This window comes from Strix aluco, chromosome 12 (genome assembly GCF_031877795.1).
Source record: "Strix aluco isolate bStrAlu1 chromosome 12, bStrAlu1.hap1, whole genome shotgun sequence".
Taxonomy (NCBI): Eukaryota; Metazoa; Chordata; class Aves; order Strigiformes; family Strigidae; genus Strix; species Strix aluco.
Window position 1 is genome coordinate 20606204 of NC_133942.1, and position 16211 is coordinate 20622414.

General features: G+C 40.7%; 1 protein-coding gene across 5 annotated transcripts in view; it reads left to right on the top strand.

The window, feature by feature from the left end:
- The window catches only part of ARNT2 (aryl hydrocarbon receptor nuclear translocator 2), a 104880-nt gene that overhangs the window by 37738 nt on the left and 50931 nt on the right, over window positions 1-16211 (top strand). For all 5 annotated transcript variants that reach the window (XM_074837365.1, XM_074837368.1, XM_074837367.1 and 2 more), the window contains one exon: window positions 1915-2128. In XM_074837365.1, coding sequence (XP_074693466.1) covers window positions 1915-2128 — 214 coding nt within the window. The remainder of the gene's footprint in view (window positions 1-1914; window positions 2129-16211) is intronic.

Consider the following 16211-nt stretch of genomic DNA (forward strand, 5'->3'; position numbering starts at 1 on the left):
ACCTCCAGAACTGGGTTCTTCCCATCCTAACAACGATTCGCTAAAATAGGTAAAAATTAATTTGGAAGGTCCTGCCTCTCCCTCCTGGGTTTAGAGGAAGGTTAAAAACATTGTTTAGTCTTAATGCCTAAGTTGCCGGCAGCTGAACTAGGCAGAGATGAATCCCATCTGTACTGGCTGAGTTACTTCCTTGGTTCCATTTTTGATGGAAGGAAGATGCATCCAGTGCTCAAAAGAAAACTGTGTTTAACTGAGTGCGCTGAAAATTCCTACCACCTTCATTGTTTTTGAAGTCCTTTGGGTGTAATGTGCATTTTTGTGGTCTGAACGATTTAAGCACTTACACATGTAAGTTATGGCTAGAGGCGATACTTCTTTCTATTAGAGAAACAGCAGCTGCTGCTGACCTCTCAGTGTTCACATCTCTACTTACTCTGGCTTTCCTGAAGTGTGTTTCTGGAGGGACTGTGCCATTCAGCTGGTTGTCGGTAGGGCACCCTAGTCACTTCTCATTGCAGCTTTTTGGTTGTGGGGTTTTTTTGTTTGTGGGGTTTTTTTTTTTTTTTTTTAACCTTGCAGAATGACAGAGTTTATCTTAATCTTTGTTAATAATGTGTGCAAAACAGGTCTCATTATCCTCTGTATAGTGCAGCTAGCTATGCAACGAGTTTTTAAAATTAGTTAAGTGGTTCAGAATTGATGTGCTTTCTCTACAATAAAGTGACAGAAGTTGATGGTCTGTTAAGTGTTTCTTCAGATGATTATCCATTTCTTTAGTAGAATTTTCCAGATTGTGATCCTTATCTTATCAGCTAATACCTGCTGCTTGCACACCAGTCATGCTGAGCTGTCTAACCTAGAATGGGACTCAGATTGTCCAGAGCTCTCTCTCCGGGGTCCAGATGCAGTATCTTAACAAGTTCTGATGGTCACTGGAGCCATTAAGCAAAAGCTGTTTGAGCTTGTTTCCCAGGAACTGGAGTGATAGTTATCAGCCTTTCCCATGAGAGGTTTTCAAGTTCTGTTAAGCAAAAGTAGCATTTCTGTGTGATGCATGCAAACACCTGTTTGCACGTGCAATTTAAGGTATTGGGTGTCTAGACCCAGTGCCTGAAAGCAAGGACCAGAAATGCCTTGCTTTAAAGGCCTATGGCCCCCCTTCCAATCCCCAGGTGGAGTCAGGGCTCTGGGTGGTGTGTGGGTGTCTCAGGACAGAAGTACCCAGGATGATGAGCTGCGTGCCATGTAAAGAAAAGGCCAAAGACAGAGGTGTTCCAGACCGTTTGGATCTCTGAGGCTTCATATTCACAGGCTGGAAAAAGAAAGCAAGAAGTGATACAACCTTGCTGTGTAGTGGCTCAGGCCCCCTAGTGGGAGGGGAGGCTGGAGATTCCTGTCCCTGTTCCCATTACACTTTCTGCCTTTTGTCCATTGACTGTTTCATTTACAAACAGAGCTCATCCTGAGGGGAAGAAGAAAAAACCCAAACCAGAAAGACTGGTTGGTTTCTTTCCAGTTAAATTATTCAGGACGTTTAATTAAGGGATGAGTTTGCCATATGAGTTATAGCTGTTCATTTCCTCTGTCTGTACTCTTAAATAACTTTTTTTAAATGTTAGTTGCCTATCACACAGTATGCAGTGAGTTTTAGTTACTTAATTTTCCTAAAGTGCATTGAGATCACCAGATGAAAGGCAATAAAGGAAAACGAAGTGTTGTTTGTTATTAAGATCAGCAATTGATGGCTTGCTGCAAGTTTGGTTGTGTTGTTATATCAATACTGCAGTGAAAATTTCTGCCTGGGTTGTGATCAGCTACTAAGATGGCAAGAAAACCATATTCTTTGGCAGTGACAGGTGTGTTATTTAATTCCTTTTTCTTGCTGGCATTCTAATCAAATCCTTTCTTTGGAAGGAACTGAAGCATCTTATCCTGGAGGCTGCAGATGGGTTCCTGTTTGTAGTCGCAGCTGAGACAGGAAGAGTGATCTACGTATCGGATTCTGTGACTCCTGTGCTGAACCAGCCACAGTCTGAATGGTTTGGCAGCACTTTGTATGAACAGGTTCATCCAGACGACGTGGAAAAGCTGCGAGAGCAACTGTGTACATCTGAAAACTCTATGACAGGTCAGATATGTCCAATGTATGGTTCTGGGTGTTATGGATCCCTGCAGAGTTTTCCTGACATTCAAAATGCTTGGTTTAAAAATCTTGTATAAATGAAATTCAGCAAGATTAAACTGCATTTTCTTGCAGGCAGTGCAATAATATAAATCTTCTTTTTCATGACTACATTTTGCTTCCTATTTGTTTGACTTCAGTCAAACCACCTTCATGTAGCTCTGCATTCAAACTTCTGCCTTGGGAAGGTTTGGAATCTGGATTGTTTTCAGGTTTGGTCTGGAAATTGAGATTGTTTTCCTTTCGTCCTCAATGAACTTCTGACTTCTTTACAAATATGTGTTTCTTTAGGGCAGTGTTTATTTTGAAGGCAAAAATCATGCTTCAGACTTTTCCATTTTCATAAAAGTTCCTTGCGGTTTGCTAACGGGAATCCTGGGGAAAAAAATCCAGTGTTTGGCAGCTGAAAATCTATTGCATTTTAAACGGGAGGCTTGCTCTTATAGCAGTGGTGTAAGTTAGCTGTAAGTTGACTACCTATCATTTTGCACATAAAACTAAACCATATTCATATATTCAGTAAAACTCTGGCTCTTACAGTTATTCATGCTCATGACTGCCGATAGGCAACTACCCATGTCTTTAAAAGGATACGTGTATGTTAGAGCCATAAGAATTAGCTAAATCCTGTTTTAACTCAAACTTGGAAAGAAGGAAACCCAGCTTCTCTTTTTGTTCTTCCACATAGTATGTTTATAGCTAAAGGAAAAAAACTAGGGAAGAATACTTAAAACAAAATACTGATCCATGCAAAAATCACATAATTTCTCCTTGCTTTAGTAATTCAAAATTCTGACCCAGTTTGCTGGAAGTTTTGTTGTGTTTCATAACTCAAAGGACAGGGATCCAGTTTTGAGTGAACCTGCACACTGTTTACAGCTTCCATGTCAAAACAGTGCCAAATTCATGATTTCCTGTGGTTTGAATGTGATGTGGTTTTGGCAGAGCTTTCATGTATTCAAATTGGAAACTCAAAGCAAAATTCTGTGGTGAAAATCCAGATGGATCAAAACCAAGTGAACAGTTAGGGGAACCTGTGCAGAGCAAAACAGCTGAGTTTCATACCATGAGACTTGCAAAAGAGGATAACCTCTGTTTTTATTATGTAGCATGTAATACATTTTAACGTACATACCATCTTCCTCCAAGAAGCAGTTACTCCAGAGCCTTAGTGAACATGTTTTGACTTCCAAAAGTGCTCAGTTATGGGGCTTAACCTGCTCAAACTAGAGCAGGACTAGACAAACAGAGCACTTCTGAAAACCCAACTATTTTTTCACGTTTTAACTATGTGCCTTTCTTTTACACTGAATTCATCTGCAGCCAGTGGAAAGAGAAGTTCAGATAATAGTATTTATAGGGCTGAATATTTTCCCTGCCTGAGTCTTTTGGAGTTGTCAGATTGACACAGAAGGCCCGTAAATCTGCTGTACATGGACAGCTGAATGTTTTCGCAGCATGAGGAAGGCATCAGCCTGTTTAGAGCCAGGGTAGCCTGCTTAGCTACACTCCCTAAGGTGCAGAGGCAGGCTGGATGTAGAAAAGTGCTTTTTAGGGACTGGAGAGCGTGTATAGCGCTTGTTTGGAACAGTTACAAGTAAGAACAGTGTGTAATTGGTCCTCACTATATGGGGCACATTGTGTGAGTTTTCCTTTACAAAGTTATTGTGGTTAGATGTACAGTGCAATTTGGGGGCCAGCTGAACATCTCACAAGCCATAAACACAATCACCGTTCTGCTTCTGGATCAAGCACAGATGTATAGTTGTATGTACATCATCTCTCATAAGATCATCATAGAACAGATTTTTAAGGTGTCTGCTGCCTTCTTCTAGCTTTTTAATAAAATTAGTGTGAAGCAAGTGACATCGTCATATAGTCCTGCTGTTTGAGTAGTTTTGTTTTAAAGATGTGACCGGTGAAGTTCATTTAGTTAGTGTACTAGTAGTTTTGTCAGTCTGTGGAGCATATAGATAAACAGAAAGCTGTAGATTTGTTATACTAAACGTGCATATCCTTGACTTTGTAAGGTACCATTAAATAGGAGAAGCAGTCTTTTATAAGGACTGTCAGTCCAGCATCAATTTGCTTATAAACAGCATGCAGCATCACCCTCATTCCTTTGAGATACCTTTCTGGGAGCAAGGTGATTCTAGAGTCCCTTCAACCACTTACACTTTCTTTCTGGTAACACAATCCTACTGAGAGTAGCAGCTTTGTAACGGGTAGGAATAAAATGAAATATTGCAGTGAACAGAAATAATGGGTGCCTTAGTGACATCTTAAAAGAAGTAAAGTAGTCAAATGCCTACTTCAGATGCTTAAGTCAGTGTTTATCAAACCATCTGGGCAGCCCCCAAGTCTCGCTTGGCTTTCCAGAGTTATGTTTCATGCAGAACAAAGGGCAATGCAGAGCTTGAAAGAGATGCAAACCACAAGCCAGCCAGCTGCATTTGACATTTTTCCTGCTCAAAGTGAAGTTTGCTGCAGGCAGCAGGAAAATCCTCATCTTTTAGTGACCTCTGGCTGTTGAGCACATGATCTGCTTAGGGAAAAGAAGAGATTTGCAGGTGAAAGTGTAATGATATGTTATGGTTTTTAATTTTGCTCTCTTCCTCATCTTCTCAGGGTCCATTTTCTTAACCCTGTAACCTCCTCCTTCAGCCCTTGAAGTGGGGAAGCAATGACAGTATCTTAACAAAGAAACTTCGCTTGCCTTGCATCAGATCAGAGCAGTGTTCTTTGGTTATATTTGTTTGTCCTGCTACGAGCGCTGAGCATTAGCTCTGCATTGCTGGGGTTTTCCCAGCACCTCTTAGCAATCCTGCTACCCAGAGACGCTGCTCCAGACCCTGAGGACTTGGGAGGCTGCCACTGCCAAAGGGAAGCGACAGAGAACAAGCCGGTGGAGAAAGCAGGCTCCCTCTCACATTTCTGCCCCCAGGAATAAGACTGGGACTGGGCCTGTGGTTGCATGAGCATTTTTTTGGCAGTCACACCAGCTTATGCAATCTTCACCTCATCTCACCCTCTCCTCCTTTGGCATTTATGTGGTACTACAATGAGTCACATCAAGGGGGCTGACCCAGCTGAAAGCTAAGCTAAGCAAAAACCTTGTTTTTGGTAGAGACAGCTCTTTCACCCACCTTACCTTAAGGTTGCTTGAACTCTTGTGTTAACACCAAGGAGAAGTGGGAAGTGAAGAGTTAAGGGTAAGGAGACGACAGGACTTCAGGAGCAGTAAAAGCATATGCCAAATTGAAGTGGCTGTTTAACTGTGGCCTAAACCATGTAGTGTGTTTGGGGAGTTAATTGCTTGCTCTATTTTTAACGCTCAGGATATGGGGAAGGATGGATAGTTTCTATTCATTTTTTTTTATCCTTGGAGATTTTATTCCCTGGAAATGGAACAATTGTCTGCTTGTTTATTGTACATTAATTGCTAACACATTGTAGCAACAGGAAAGCTGAACTGTGAAGTATATGTAGAATTTGAAATGCTCTAGAAAAGACAACAGCTGAGACTTCATGACAGCAACAAATAGTGCTCCCAAGAAGTCTTTACATGCGTCATGGGCATGCTTAATCAGAATGGGGCAGATATTCAGACTAATAATTTATTTTCCCTCTTTGTTCTTGGAAATCTGCAGATGGGAAAACAAATCACTTCAAATATGGATGAAGATCAGATCCCACAGTAGGATCCATTAGCAAAGACCTCTTTGCCCTTAGGATGCAGATGAAACTTGATGGATGTTGGGTTCAGATGCAGGTTCAGAGTTGGAAGTTGTGAAGGGCTGACTAACACACAGCATGGTGGAATCCTAATGCAAGCAAGAGCCTCTAAACAACAAATCTCTGATGGTGCAGAGAACAGACAGAACTTAGATTTAAGTGCAAAGAAAAACAGCTTTTGAAGAATACCTCTGCTACATTTACCCTTCAAAAAATGACTGAGCAAGTACTGTGGTAGACTGTCATTCTGTTAAAATACAGTGTTCCAGAACCCTTTGCCAGACTGATTTCTACCAGTCTAATTCTCCCTAAGTTCTTGAAAGAGTAGAATGAGGAATATAGATACCTCTGCATGGTTGCCTGGAAATACTCCAAGTGATTCCGTGACGTGTCTGATACACGCTTGTCAAGGCTGTGAGGTCCCTGTTCCTGCAGTCAGCATCTCCAAATGGGAAACACACAAGTTTATTATATTCAATTCTGAGCTCCAAGCAGCACAGCACATAGTGATCCAGCTATAACGACTTCTTCAGCCTCCTCTCTATAGCTAAGGCAAGGCAGGGGACAACATATGTAATCCCATCCATGGCACAAAGCCTCCTCAGCGCGTTCAGGATCAGAAGTCCTTGCAAACTGTTTTAGCTGAGTAGTTAAGGGGTGCTGAAACTGTGGACCTATGACTGCAAGAAAATGATGAGAACCAGAACCTCTGTAGCTTTCCTTTTCAAGTGATTTTAAAATGACTAAGTCAATTTACTTGCTAGCTGAAAAAGATTAATTGAGGTTACTCCTGGACAGAACTTGTATGCCAAGTTTAATCTTGGCATGATATTTTATTGCCATATTTTATAAGTACAAAATAGTAGAACTTTATGATGGAAATGGTGACTGACCACAGCAAAAGTTGAGCAGGTATCTTTTTAGAAGAAAAGACCATTGTGTGACAATTCACTGTGGTTCATGAATATTATGGAAGCATCACTCCATGATTTGCATTGGGGAACCTGTCTCATGGAACCTTCAAATAATTTGTTGTCTTGCAATGATGGTTTCAGCATATGCAGTTTTCTGTCCAACTACAAAGCTTTCTGTTACCAAGAATAATTTGTAGACACAGCCACAAAATCCAGATGCTGTATATAGAGACAAATTGTCTGTAAACATGAGAAAAATAGTGTTAAAGTCAAAAGAGGGCAGTGCCAGAGACCAGTGGAGGAACAAAGTAAAGCTTTCCACAGCACTGAACAGATGGGAAGTGCTTAACAAATGGTAAATAACCACATGAAAGAGAAGATTAGGAATATCTTCTCTCTACAACAGATACTCTCCTGGAAATCAGCGCAGGAGTTTTTGCACTGTGAGCTGTGTTATACTTCCATGTCAGTTTTTCAACTCTGATTTCTGCCTGATCTTTCTTAGAAGAAAGGGAATTCTTCTCATACAGCCAGCCAGTGAATGCAAATGTGCTGTTATTCATGATCACTATTTTGAACTCTGACTTGAACTAATGATTTAGGAGAGACTCCAGCTGATACGGAGAAAAGCTGGATGAGACTCCCATTTGGCTTTGTGTGCAAAATTTTCTGAAGAAATTCAAAGACTAACTTGAGGCATGACCAGAAACTCAGCTCTGGCAATTATAATTCTGATATGCCTTAAATGTCATCATCAGTAGCAGTAAAACTCATGTCTAATGAAAAAGTAATACATTATCAAAACATGTAATTAATGGGATGACTTCTGTACTATATTAGCAAACCATGGAGCTTCTCCTCATCCAGTTAAAAATTGGATCAGCCTATTTACTAAAAAAAAAAAAAAAGTTTAAAAAAAAAAAGTTTAAAGGCCATTTTAGGTATTGGTGCCCAAAATTTTGTACCTGAAATATATCAATGCTTTTCTACCCAGAGCTGTTAACACTCCTTGAAAAAAAAAATTAAAATTTCCCTTTTGTTCAGAGAACTGTGTCGTTGCTGAGACAGTCGACAAAATGAGGAGCTGTAGTAAAGCTCCTTTGGGACTTTGTTCTCTAGCCTTTGGTTCTGAAGAGCACATTTATCAGAGGTTTAAGCACTGGAAAGGTACTGTGCATGTAAAGGGCTGCTTCAACTGACAGCACTTGATTTCTTTATATTTTTTTACTTCTGTCTGTGAACTCTTTTAAGTACATGAACCCTGAAGAACCATCTGTCTCTGAAACGTGTCCAGCCTAGCTGCTTAGGAAGTCAGAGTACAGAGAATTAAAACCAGATCTCAGTATTTTAGATCTTAAGATCTTAGCAGAGGATGGCTGACCTAGTAAGACCATTAGCCTCTGGGCAGGTAGGGAATGAGTTGTGTAATTTTTTGTTGATAGAGTTAATAGCTACTTGTGCTTTTTATCCCAGGATAAAATCGTCAGCTGTTTTCATTGATGTCCATGAAATGTACTACCTGTAGGGTAAAGTCAAGCAAGCATCCAGTAAACAATATACAGCAAAGCAGGCAGGATGGGGAGGAGAGAAAGTTTCTTTATGCAGGACATGTCCTGAAACCTTTTATGTCTCTGCAAGACTGTCTGAAACTTTACTCTTAATATTTTATGGCATTTTCCACCCACCCGCCCACACACACATACCCACACACCCCCCACTTTACTGCTTAGAAGGGTGGAGGCTGGAGACAGCTGTGCCAGGATTATTGCACCTGCAATGGAAGGGAACAGAGAGATTTTTCAAAATAGAAACTTCAACACTGAGGTTGTCCCCTCGTTTTCAGGACGAGAATTCTTGAAACATACTGCCATGTATAGAATATATATGAGTGGTTCTTGTGAACAGAGAATTTCAGGTTTCAGTCTGGTTTTACTGTAGAAGAAGCCAATTTTGGCAAGGCATCTTTTCCTATTTTAAGTGTGAAATCTTGGAAGAGATTTGGCTTGTTGTTGACAACTACCAAATCACCATGTGATACCTTTTTTTCAGCAAAGTTATGTGGTCCCACCGGCATTGCGGAGAGTGAAGAGGATGTTTCAGATGTAAGACTTTCCGTACACACCAGCCTGTTGCCGTGCCATTGTTCCAAAGAAAAAAATCTGCCCACATTTTTGTGAACTGTTTGTTCTCATAGCAGGAAGGTCACAGTGCTAACCAGAGATGGCCTTTGAACTTGGGTAGTGCCAAGCATAGGAATTTGTGGATTTTAGACTGTTCAGCTGGTGGGTTTCTTACATGTAGGATGGAGGAAATTAATGTTCTGCTTCCTTCATCCCCATTCTGTTTGCAAGCAAATGAATTAGTGCAGTAGATGCTTAGGAGCAGGAAACAAGGAAGCTGTTCCTGTATGGCATCTACATCTTGGCTATCCCATTAGCGTGTGCTTAGAAGTGATGCCCAAAGCCTCCATGTCTTCAGCTTCTCTTCTGTTGTCATTTGGTTTGGTCAAGCACAGTTTGCCAACTCCATGTGACAAAATAGAAAAGCTTAGTGGGTGAGTGAGAGCCATCCAAGTCTGTGAATGTGCTGGTCTCTCCAGAAGGAAGCCAAGGAAAGTTTTAAATATTCTGTGTATTAAATTACACGTATGGGACTTAATGTTTCTTTTGCAAGTGGTTCACCTTGGTTTTCAGTTGAAGTGAATGAAACAAATTCTTCATTCAGTTGCGGCTGTGTGACCAGTGACTGTGGTCCTATGATCTTACATGGGTAACACAGAGGGTGAAATTTGACTTTTTGTGTTGTTCATTTGAGAAAGAGGACTTTAAGGCCTTAGAGCACCGTTCCTGCCCTTTGACACACTAGACAACACCACAGAAATAAAAAAAAAAAACCCAGTCTGCTCTCAAAAAATAGGTGCTTTCAAATGATCATATTTTTAATGTATGGTACATTTAATCTCTCTAACTTATTCCAAGAGAATTTTGTTTTGCTTTGGTCTCTAGGGCTGTTTCTGGGGGAAGAGAAATCCCAAATGTTGGGAGAAGCCAGTTATGTATAAAACAGTTCATAAAGCAACTCCTACACAAACACAGTGACCCAGTGGTCTCCCTGCTGCTGAGACACTCCGTTTGGGTGGAGAGTACTGGAAAGAAAACTAGTGATAATAAGTTGCAATTTTTTAAATCACTTTGATTATAATGGTGGTTTGGAGAGGTCAGCACATATTTTTACCAAAATAAGGAAGCAACTTTAGCATAGTAGTCTGAGACAGACTTATTACACCTGATTAGCATTAGGGAATGCTTTTAGGGTGGATTTTCAGGTGTTTGGGCATGCATGTGCAAGTGAGTTTTGCGGTTGTTATTTCTCTTCCGTCTTCACCTACAGTTTCTCACTTGGAAACTGCCATGTACTTAGGTCTGTTATCACAGATGTTTGACTGGATCATTTTCAGTTGCTGGGTTTAAAGAGTGGTGGGTTTTTTTTAATGTTCAATATTTATTCAACCTGCTCTGTTTTGTTAAACATGATGAAATATATGGAGTTAGTGATTTTTTCCCCCCATTAAAAAATACTAGCATTTCACAAATGCCTGACCAGCTTCTTTGGTTAACACACTGCCAGTAAAGTAGCGTGAGTGTGCCTCTTGGAGCCTTTTGGCACTGGCCCTGCTTGCAACCCTCTGTAAATCTCAGGTGCTTCACTGCTTTGTTGGGAACTCCATGGGTGCTGGGTAGGTGCAGTATTAACCTTAACGTCTGCCTTGTGGAGAACTAGCTTTTCCTTTAGCCTAATTTGAATGTTGTGTTGTCTCAGTGGAGTTAATACAATGCACTAAAATATTTTATTATTACATGACGAGTTGTAGCAACAGGCTAGAGAGGCAGAGGGAGGAGTTGTGCCTGGGAGTGGTAGTATTCTACCCGAGTGTTCGCTTGCTGTAAAAGGGGAATAATTGACTTACCCCATGCTGCTGTCATCTCTCTTTCCTTAACTGAAGCTCTTCTATTTCATAATACTGGGACAGCAGAGGCAGGACTTCCATGCTCTTTGATCCTTCCCTGGCCTTCCACCAGCTTCCTGAGACCACGGCACCCACTTGCTGCTCACTGATGCCCTGCGCAGAGCTGTGTGGAGGGAAAAGCCTTCCGTATGGCAGCACATAACCAGAGTGGTAATGTGGCCCACTGTCAGTTTTCTGTGGTTTGATCTGTTTTATTGTAGTACCTTAGATCTGAACTTATGTCATAAAACATTCTTCTTTCTATTTTCATGGTATGGAGACTTTTACGTGTAATTTCTGTCTTGGGTCTTCAAAAAGAGAATTAAAACCTGTAATGATGTTTTGCCCTACACACTTTATTTTAATTGAGCTAAAGGAGTAGCCTATAAAAAAAAACAGACGGTGTCCTTGAGCCTTTTGTTCTCCTCCCTCTCTCTTCCTCAGGTGTTTAAATTTAATTCTGTCCCCAGCACAATATCTCACAAAGCCATCTTGCATCATTCTTTATTTCCTCTAATGGACCATTCCATGGTGTGTCACTGACTCATGTGGAACAGACCACAGCCAAATATCAGAACCAGATGATACTAGTATTCACTAATAAAGCATATATCCCAGATATTTGGGTTTGATAACAAAGTGCAAGTAATACAGAATGGCAGGAGCTGAAGCTTTTTGGCAGAAGTGTTTTTCAGTAAAGCTTCCTGCTGAGCATTAAAGTGAGAAAATAGGTTAATTTAAAAGCTACTTACAATCTTTATGTATTGATTTATTATGCAGCTGAGAATGGTGAAAGAATAAATTGCATATTGCAGAATTATGTTGGATAGCTGTCCTGTCATGGGAGTCTTTGCTGGTGGTGCTTTGGAGTAACTGTTTCTGGGGTTTTCCATGCTTTTTCTAGTTACAAAAAGTCTGCTCTGTCTTTTGAGGAACTCTTTGGATCTTGGATCAGTGGTAGGCCTTAGTATGATAATTTTCTCCAGCTCAGGCTTTCCTTCAAATACATCTCATAGTGGTAACAGAAGTGCTGTCCCAACTGCCCCGCTTGTTGAACCGTGGTCTTGGTGATATATATTTGTTTAGTGACTCAGCCTGAAAGTACCTGCGGAGATCAGAATGTGGCTGTGTCAGGACTTACACAAACCTATAGCAAGATAAAGCTTCTGCTGCTAAAGTTTAAATGGACAATGCAAGGATGAAAAAAAGAGAGGGTCATCGTCCCACTTTACAGATAAGGAACTGGAAATGGAGGTAGATGCTGTTGTATTTATGTCTAGGGAGAGCTTACACATGTATGGGCTTCTATAAGCTATTTTATTTAGTATGCTGAATGTTTCCCATACATAAGATAACCATTGTTGAGAGTTCAAAATACATTTAGTCCTTGAAATGTTTGGGTTTTTTTTTTGTGTTATAACTTAACTTTCAACATGTGCTTTGAATTATTTGCTTGGGTTTTTATGTCCAGTTTTTCCAGGTCCATCAGCGGAGAGACTTGCATGTGATCTGTAACACTATCCCTTCAGATAGTCCCTTAAAATTAACTCAATAACAAGGCTCAAAAGCCCACATAGTTTCCTTTTTAATTTAATTAAAATGATGCATATTTGCCCAACACTGTGGAGAATTACATGATGCAGACTGGTTAGTCAAACATGAAGACAGGCACAAGCAGAGACCTTTTGGCCTCATGAGCTTTTATAAGAACAAGTTGTATTAAGCAAACAACTGTGTAACGTGAGGGGTTTCTTATTGAAAAACAGGAGGGGGTGAGGAAGCTTTTCAATTCCCTCTGTGTGGGTCAGTGTCTCCAGTTGGTAAGTAGGGGACAGACAGATATTTAAAAATAGCTACATTTCAATTGCATTACTTCTTTTTTTATGTTTTTAACTTTGCTGTTGATTGGATCAACTCTTCATTCTATTGTAAGAATGTCATAACTTGACTCTAATGCTTATACAACGCCTTTTGCAATTAGATGATGTAAACCTTAACATATTTAGAGACATTCAAATAGTCCCCCTGAGAAGCTAGGCTAGTGAGGGGAGTGAGCTTTGATGGTTTATATTTATAAGTGGAACATTAGCCATCGTTACAGGATAGGTAGTTTAGGAATTTTTTCATGAGTGCGGAGGGAAAAATGAGCAATAGAGAACATGTCCTGGTTCTAAGTAGTATCATGAAAGTGGAGTATTAGATTCAAGTGAAATTTCTTTTCCTTATTTGGGCTAATTTGTTTCAGGTTCTGTACTGATACATCAAGAAGTTATCACTGGATATAAAGAAGTCAGCCTATAAAGAAATCAGCCACCCAGCCTGTAGTCTTCTTTTGGAAGCATAATCATGTTTATTTCTCATTTAAGCTGATAATGCCCTGATAAGCATATAGTTGTCATGAGATTTTTATGGACTTTCTGAGAATCCCTGTGGATTATTTTATTGAGAATTTTTATCTACAGCTACAGTGTGTTGAGAACTCATATTGCTTATATGAGCTTGGACCCTGTTCCTAGCTGCACCTCTGCTCTGGCTGACTGCAGGCAAGAAAAATTGCTCCTTTGGGCTTCAGTGTCCTCATCTTTAAAATAGGAGTAAAGGTGTGGATCTCCTCTGAAGGTTGCTTTAATGTCTGCCAACAGGAAGTACATGCTTGGAGCCAGTTATTTATTATATTTATTTATCAGTGTGTTAGTGATGCATTGTGATGTAGGGGTATGTGCGGTGGGGCAGGGATATGGTGTCACTTCCTGCTGCACAATAGAACAAGCATGTGAGAGCAGTGAAGCCCCTGCCTGAGAGAGCTACAGCAGCCTCCTAACATTTGGGTGAAGGCTTTGCCAGCTTTAGAGCAAGAGCAACTGCATTTTATCCCTGCCATCCTGCAAGCTTCTTGGTTGATATGTGTGCAGTATAATGACAGCTGGGAAGTCTTGTGTGGTCCCTGATTTTGTTCCAGGCTGCGTGAGGCTGGCTGATTTTACAGTTGTACTGTATTCTCAAGGGATGTTGGTATACCAACGTCCCCATGGTTTCATTCTTCTGGAGACGTTGGGCCAGGGCACATAATCCTATGCGGCAGAGGACAGAGGTGTAAATGTTGGCTTGCTGTGCAGCCTTGCTGGTAGGGTGCAGTCTCCTGTGGGGTGGTCCCATCCTCTCTGTCCCATCAGACCAGCTGGAAAGCAAGTGTGGGAAGTGTCCATGGGGAGACCTTGTTTCCACCCACAGTGCTACCTCCCTCAAAGTCCCACTGACCTGCTCCTTGAAAGTTTTGATAGGATCGTGATTTTAGTATCAGGAAACATTTAGATTGCATCAACCATCTCCACATGACCAGGGACATGTTCCCCCCACCGCATGTCCTGAGCTTCCCATAAGCCAAGGGATTGATGTTGTGATTGTGGTCCATAAAGTCAGTGATACCAGTGAGGGATGACCTCTGCTACCAGACACCTTCCAGGCAGAACCCAAGGGCTCCTGCACCCACAGGGCAGACACTCTGGAGAACAGACCCTTTCTACGTGTGAATTAAAACTATATGTACACTGCTAACAATGCAGCTATGATATTTACTTTGCATTAATCCAAAGTATGAAAGAGAAAAGCCTGCTGCTTCTTACAAGCCCATCTGCTCTGCATCACTGTGAGCCCTGGCAGCAGTCCCACGTGGCGGTGCTGCGTCTGATGCATGTTAGGAGTGCCAGTGCCTGCACGCTGGGGTTGTTTGTGAATGAGCAGGGGGTTTTGGTGAATGAGTTAAGCATCACGAGTTAGCCAATTTGTTCTGTAAAAACAACCTCATCAGGCTCTTACTTTCTAGAACTGTGCATTCTTCGTGGCCTCTTGATGTGTTTTAAATGTTATCAAGAATTGGTGAGTTTTTTGTCGTAGGTTTAAAAGACCATTAACTACTCAGTGACAATGAAGTAGTGGTGTTAAAATAAACAACAGGTTAGCTGGCGTTGCCTGTGAGAGCTGCACTGTAACCTCTGATGTGAGTGAGAGGCATGCTGTGAAATCAGTGCTGGTTTTGGGTGCACAGTGTGTGCCCCACTGGTGCCAGTCATGTGGTTCTACCTTTAGTTTGTAATTTGAAGTTAAGGTGCTTTTAAGTCCACCTATGTTTTGAGTGTCCAGGCTATTCTTATTGCTCAAGTGTTTGCTTTCCCCTCAATGAGGGGCCAGAGAGATGCACTTTTTGTGGGTGCAGTTTTATTAGGATTGTATTGTTTGATGTGTTCGCTCCACACAGCTCCTGTCTTCAGTGCTGTCAACCTGAAGGGATGCTCTTTTTTTTTTTTTTAGAGGATACTTGGATGACCAGCAGCATATTTCCGTGCTATGGCAGTTGCTCTCAGCCTCACCAACCCTACAGTAGATACCTTGTCTTTTGTAGGGCAGGGACTTGGGCTTTCAGGACAGGAACTGTGTACTCTGAATATGTATGTGGTAGATATGTCTGTGCTTTTATGAACATTATCTTTATGTAAATAATAAAATTCAGAATGCTGAGAGAAGAGCTGTGTGACCATGTTTTTTTTATTTTGTGTATTGTTTTATTTGTATATTGTGAGCTGCTTCTGATTTATGTAATTGTGAGTTCCTGGAAGGAGAACCTTCAAATGTTTGCATTTCAGTTTTGATTCTAAATGTGTTCTTAGATCATCTGTAATTTTTTTTTTATATTGGATCCACAGGGTGGATATGTATTTATTAAACTTAATAGAGCTTAAAGCACTTGCTGAGCTGCATTAAACATGAGATACGATTTTATCCGTTACGATTGTAAGGGTATAAATTTTTAAAGGCTTTTATTTTCTTTTAATTGTTGAATTAATGCAGAATAATTGCTTCAGTCTGGCATGAGCTTATCAAGAGTAATTTAATATAAATTGATCAAATTTAGGCTATTTAATCTTATTGAAGACATTTTGTTTATGTATTCATAATGCATCCATTGTTTTCAAGAGGAACTTTGCCAGCTGAATACCTCAGTTGGTGTAAAGCTGATTGTTCAGCTGTAGTCAGTGCGTATGTGTGAACTGATAAATGAAAAATTAAAAAAAAAAAAGTTTCACATTTTTTGGAACTATATTGTTTATCCCAAGCAATGACTTGTATCTTATATCTGTACCAACTGTTGTGGAGTCTGTGTCCAACCACCATGATCTTCATGCACATCTTTTGTATCCCAAGGTACAATAACAGAGTTGGCTTTTGATGCTACATTCATGAGTGATAAAGACTTTTCTGTGCTGCCTCCCTACGAATGATAAATAGTTCATTCACAGTGTTGCAGTGCTGCGTGATGAGCTGGCAGCTAGTAGTTCTAGTTGAGAAAACACATCTTTAAACTGATCTCTGCCTCTAC